The following is a 6087-nucleotide window of genomic DNA, read 5'->3' as shown; positions in this document are numbered from 1 at the left end:
CGGCATAAAAATAAATCCATTATGTGGAGTGTTTTAGATAACGGTCATAAAAGTCCAGCCCTGCCACCTTTGTCCAGTACTGAACAGTATAATCTTCACTCTTGTGCCAGCGATTATTCTTCAGACAGGACAGGTGTCGAGGTGACTGTGGTGGATTTTACTCTTAAGTATTAGGTTTGTGAATGAACTTTAAATATTACAGAATTTCTTTGACGCATTAATGAAGTATTTCAAGGTTAATGGTTTACGAGGAGATTATTACTGCAAAGGAGCTGTTAACTCTCTTATCTCTTATGTGAGATACCTTTTGGTTCATCAGTGGAAATTCTCTTCTAGTTTCTTGTCAGCCACAGTGGTCGGACAACTGAAAACATTTTCTTGCCGTTGCAGTTAGACATCTAAAGCATCTGAATATTTGCAGCAGTATGAACTTTAGTTGCTAAACCAGCTCCTATCAAGACAAGCCTCTGTTTAGGTTTTCCCACAACCAAACTCTGCAGCGTGAGACCTAGTATATGCGTTGTGTTTGACCGTCTATTCCCACTCAGTCCAGTACAGTCCAGTGCGGAAGGATGGCACGGAAGGGAGAATGCTGCGGCCTGAGTTCCCTGGAGGTTCTGCTCGTCGTGCTGTTCTTGAGCATGACCGGGGTGTCCGTAGGTCTGATTGCAGTCATGGCAGTCGGGTGGAACGCTACATCGCCAGGTAATGCCTGATTCCTCCCTGCTCCTATTCCTTCTTCTACATTGGTTGTTCTTTTTTTGTAAGTCACTTTTAAAAATAAATAAATTTGAGCTAAATTAATAAATGTAAATGTATACTATTGACCAATTGCCTGTATTTGAGCTCATGCCAAATGCAAACCACATGACTCAGTACCCCGTGACTCAAATGTGTCATATATTCAACTTTATTTTCATTTTTTAATATATTCATTTTAAATACACTTTACAATATTACATCATTGCATCATCTTCAAATTGATAGCATTTGTTTATAACTAGGACCAATTTGAAACACTGAATGCCAAGGGAGAAATGGTTCTGGGTTTGTAATGTTTATCTACACAGAGGCACCTAAACCCACCAGTGGGCCCACACAGGGTCCCCCAGAGAACCACTTCCTTGTAGGGGTAGGCCGAGCAGACTGCACAGGACCTGTTGGGGATGTGCCCCTGGTAAGTGCTGTTGTGTGTGTGTGTGTGTGTGTGTGTGTGTGTGTGTGTGTGTGTGTGTGTGTGTGTGTGTGTATGTGTATGTGTACACTTAAACATCTTTAAATGCCCATGAATAGTTATACTGCTAGAGTATATTTACATTCTAATAGCTACCGTTACCGAAGGACAAATACAAAAATATTGACCTCTATAAGCAGTTAAAATTCTCAGACTCAGTCATGAAATTTTGAAGGCATACAATCCTACATGTCAGTAATTTCATATGTGGATTTGTATGTCTGACAGCATGTTCTGGTATAGACTTATTTTGTAAAGGGGGACATTTAGCATTGTAATTCAAGTACCGGTGGTATTAAAAACAGAAAGAGAGCCTTCCTTAAAATTTAAGTTTCAAGAATGGAGTCATTTGTAAGGGTTCATTGACTGACACATACACACACCCACGCAGACACTCATGCTTAGACACAGACACTGTACTCACATGGGCCTAATTTATCTGATAGTGAGGCTATGAAGAGTTCAATCATAATAACATCTTTGATATGATCGAGTGATAACGTTTATTACTGATGTCCTCAGATATGGAGAGGAAAGAGTGGGAAAGAAACATTCTGTGTGATGCAACAGCCCATCATGCTTTTATCTCCTTCAGCTGTTCAACTGCTTTTATCAACTGTTCAACTGTTTACAGATGGGCTACGCCAACTTGGACCAAACAGCAGGGGGGATCCACTTCCGTCTCTACAGCAGGGCCTTCATAGTGGATGATGGGAGCAAGAGAGTGGTGTTTGTCACTGCCGATATTGGTATGGTCTCCCAAAGGCTGAGACTCGAGGTGGGTTAAAGCTTGGTCTAAAGGGGGGGGGGACTGACTTTAGAGGAACTGGGCCATGTTTGTCATGCCGTGATTATTTTTACATTAAATTCCCTTCCTGACCAACATAAAGTGCTCAAAATATTGATATGACGGAATCAGCATTGGTAGATGTTTTGATAACAGTGGCACCGAGACAATACTCCTAATCAGCTTGTTTGAATTTAGCAGTCTGCCAAATCTATTAGGATACATGAAATCTCGACTGTAGTCAAGTCACATTTATTTACATAGCACATTTTTGTATGCAGAGACTTTATGTATGTCTATTATGTCTATTAAACTCAACATGTTCATCTCAAACATCTTCAGTATGCGTTACATGTCCTTGGCTGTAGTTTCCTTTCCTCTAATACTACATGTGAGTACACTGGGGAAGGGGAAAGAATGCATTTTTCAAAGGGTTGGTATGTATGTTGCAGGTCCTGAGAGCGCTCCAGGAGAAATATGGAGACCTGTACAGACAAGACAACGTGATCCTGAGTGGCACACACACACACTCGGGCCTAGCAGGATACTTCCAGTACACTCTCTTTATGATCACCAGCAAAGGCTACATCAAGTCCTCCATTGAGCCCATTGTCAATGGCATTGTCAAGGTTCCTGTCTCAACTTTTCTCCTTCATATCAGTTGACTTAGACAATGCAATCACTGATGAAAGATTAAAGGAAGGCATGCATTAAGCATGATGGTTGCTTTGCTGTGTTATCTATAAAGTTATTTATTACAGTTATAGTTATAGCTAACAGTTGTAAGTTCAATGTAGTTGTGCCACATCTAAGATGGAAAAAGCTAAAACAAGAAGAGGTGGTCCAAAGGCCCTTATCATGGAACATAATCCAATATGGAACCTTTAATCATTCCATAGTAGATAAAATAATAATAAAAAAAACAAGTTGCATCAATTTCAAAACGAGTGAAAGAAAATGTCTACATCAAAACCTTCCTGAAATGTGCTGAAAATGTCAGCATCAAAATCTTTGATCGCTTTGTTCGCTGGACAACAAAACCAACAGTCATGAGAGGAAACACCCAGAATAAAAATGAAGAGTTGGATGAAACAATGGAGATGAATGAGTACTTTGTAATATAACAGCAGATTTCCTGTTGACACAGAGCATTGACAATGCCCACAAGAGTCTGAGACCAGGCCGCATCTTCGTCGGCCGGGGTGAGCTGGAGGAGAGCAACCTGAACCGAAGCCCCCAGTCCTACCTGAACAACCCAGAGGAGGAACGCAGGAGGTCAGCCGCACCGTAGCGCACCTCACAGCACAGCACAATATGGCACAACATACCACGACACGGCACAGCATAGCACAATACAGCGCAGCACCACACAGCACAACACAGCACGGCACGACACAACATAACACGGCACAATACAGCACAGCACGGCATGGCACAACACAACACGGCACAATACAGCACGGCATGGCACAACACAACACAACACGGCACAGTACGGCCCAGCTGGGGCCATTAGAGGCACTCTATGGGAGAAGCTTTATGGCCAATAGCGTTTTATAATGGCTTTGCATTTGTGTTTTATTGTGGCATTTTATTGTGCTTGTACTCATGCAACCCCCACCCTACCCTACCCCACATCCTCTTTCATACACACACACACACACACACACACACACTCTATCCCCAGTCAATTCAGATTCAAAAGTAAATTCCAGAGTAAACAAGAAAATGGAAAATGAACAATGCCAAATGCCATCAAAACATCCTGAAAACCCATTTGAGTGGTCTTGTCCTTCGGAAGCTGGCTTTTATGGTGAAAAACTAAGAACATTGCTTCTTGTTGCAGGTACACATCCAACACTGACAAACAGGTGGTGATGCTAAAGTTCACTGACCTGGATGGGGACGGCTTGGGTATGCTCAGGTGAGAGGTTGCCTCCATGTCTGCCACCAAAGGTCATAGGTCACCGCTTTTTCCAGATGTCAAGAATTCTTGACTTTGGGAAATGTGACGTGTCTTGTTGCCCCATTTCTCTTTGCTTGCAGCTGGTTCGCTGTCCACCCTGTCAGTATGAACTACACCAATCAGATGGTTAGTGGAGACAACCTGGGCTACGCCTCCTATCTGTTTGAGCAGGAAAAGAACATCAACGCACTTCCTGGTGAGGTGAGGTCTCCTGTTGCCCTCTTCGGTTCCAAAAATGTCTTTGAAAGAGCATCATAATTGGCATCCTCCAGGGCCAGCTTTCCATGAATTAAGCCTAGTCCTCCTAAACTAAATTATGTACAAGAATTATCAACAACTACCCATGTACAAGAATAATCCAGCCGTTCATGTTTAAATAGTATCTCATATACAGTATCATAATATTTACTGCAACATTTCCATTCATATTTATTTGAGGACAGTAGTCATTTGGAGGGATACATGAACCAAAAGCATTATGCTGCAGAGTGAGTGAACCATAATGTTGGTATTGTTGGTGTTTCACTCATACTATAAAAGATAAGTATCAGGGCAGCAATAAATTAACAAATGTAATCCTGTGTAATGGAACAGTTTAAAACTGCTGGGGTAATCGATTTAACTGATTCTAATAGTTTCCCAGTTCAACCACCCTTGAATTTTTCATAAATTTAAAAGGCCTCTATAATTGGATCACTCTATGGCAAATGGCACAAGTTGGTTGCATAAGTTTGTTAGAAGTTGTACATCCGTCACTTGAGAGCTCAAGACTGAATGTGGTCCTAATGTCCTCTCACTAATGGTTGCACTGCTGAAGATATGAGGATTTTAATTGGTGCACAGAGAGAAAATGGACAATGATTTAGATGAAGTAAAACATGTGTCAGAGAGAGAGAGAGAGAAAGAGAGAGAGTGTATTGTGAAAGACATAGTTGGCAGACAGAAGGAAAATATCCCAAATCTTGTGAAAACAAGCTCCTCCTTCCCCAGAGTTTTTGATGTACATAGCAGCACTTCTTCCTCAGACTGAAAGGATGACAGCAAGACGCTCTGGGTTATGTGGTGTTTATCTTCAGAAACTAATTTCATCAATGACTTGACATAACCTCTCATTTGAGTCCTCTGTCCCCTTGTAGTGACAGAGATGAAACATCAGTGGCATTTAATTTGTTTTCACAAATAACAAAAGAGCTGCAATGTGGAGACTTGCAACGCAGTAACATCATTAAGTTTATAAATAATGTAATTACATCATACCTAAATCACATGTTGTGTTCCGATGAGGTCAGACATCAAAGCATCATTTGAGCTGTTTATTGCTACATGTCCTACGCATTGGATAGTAGATGCGTCTTATTAACCAGTCAAACCAGTACAATAGCCTGCCATGATGAGATCCATACGAGTTGCGTATGTAACCTCAGATCTCTGACAGAGACCACAAGACCTCAACAAAAACACACACCAAGAGCGGGATTCCCAAAGGTGACTTTGAAGTGCTTTGAAGGAGAACAGATATGTTATAATGTGTGTCCTGTTGTCCTCTAGGGCTCATTCGTAGCGGCGTTTGCCTCCAGTAACCTTGGCGACGTGTCCCCAAACACCATGGGCCCTTACTGTGTGAACACATGGGAGAAGTGTGACTATCTCAACAGCTCCTGTCCCATTGGTGGGGTGGGTTGCCATTTTATATTTTACCTCACAGATCAACCACTTGATCAAACCTATTTATTTAGCTTAAGCTCAGCCTACTCAAACAGCACTATAACTGTGGCTGCACCAATAGAGTCAAAACCTCAAAATTAACATTTTGATAACATTTCCTGTATCATTATTTTTCCAACATTTTACTACACCACCATCACACAACACTTTGCTTCATATATTTTTCTAACCTGTTGCTGTAGATGCCCATTTCAGATCAGCACCAATGAAACTATTTCACTTATATATTTTTTCTTCATTACATTTGTATCTATGTACTGAAATGACAATAATTTAAATGATTTGTCTTTACTGCTCTGTAGACAAAAATGTGTGTTGGCTTCGGACCAGGGAAGGACATGTTTGAGAACACCAGGATCATTGGGGAGAACATTT

General features: G+C 41.3%; 1 protein-coding gene across 1 annotated transcript in view; it reads left to right on the top strand.

Moving 5' to 3' along the window:
• The first annotated feature begins 107 nt into the window (after positions 1-107).
• asah2 (N-acylsphingosine amidohydrolase 2) overlaps positions 108-6087 on the top strand; it is a 14461-nt gene continuing 8481 nt past the window's right edge. The window contains exons 1-10 of the mRNA XM_042083402.1: positions 108-174; positions 549-705; positions 1071-1177; positions 1869-2012; positions 2474-2650; positions 3169-3296; positions 3868-3945; positions 4068-4188; positions 5536-5661; positions 6015-6087. The exon at positions 6015-6087 is cut by the window's right edge and continues 14 nt beyond it. Coding sequence (XP_041939336.1) covers positions 573-705; positions 1071-1177; positions 1869-2012; positions 2474-2650; positions 3169-3296; positions 3868-3945; positions 4068-4188; positions 5536-5661; positions 6015-6087 — 1087 coding nt within the window. The 5' untranslated portion in view covers positions 108-174; positions 549-572. The remainder of the gene's footprint in view (positions 175-548; positions 706-1070; positions 1178-1868; positions 2013-2473; positions 2651-3168; positions 3297-3867; positions 3946-4067; positions 4189-5535; positions 5662-6014) is intronic.

Source organism: Alosa sapidissima, chromosome 24, assembly GCF_018492685.1.
Source record: "Alosa sapidissima isolate fAloSap1 chromosome 24, fAloSap1.pri, whole genome shotgun sequence".
Lineage (NCBI taxonomy): Eukaryota > Metazoa > Chordata > Actinopteri > Clupeiformes > Clupeidae > Alosa > Alosa sapidissima.
This window is presented reverse-complemented; position numbering and strand designations above follow the sequence as displayed.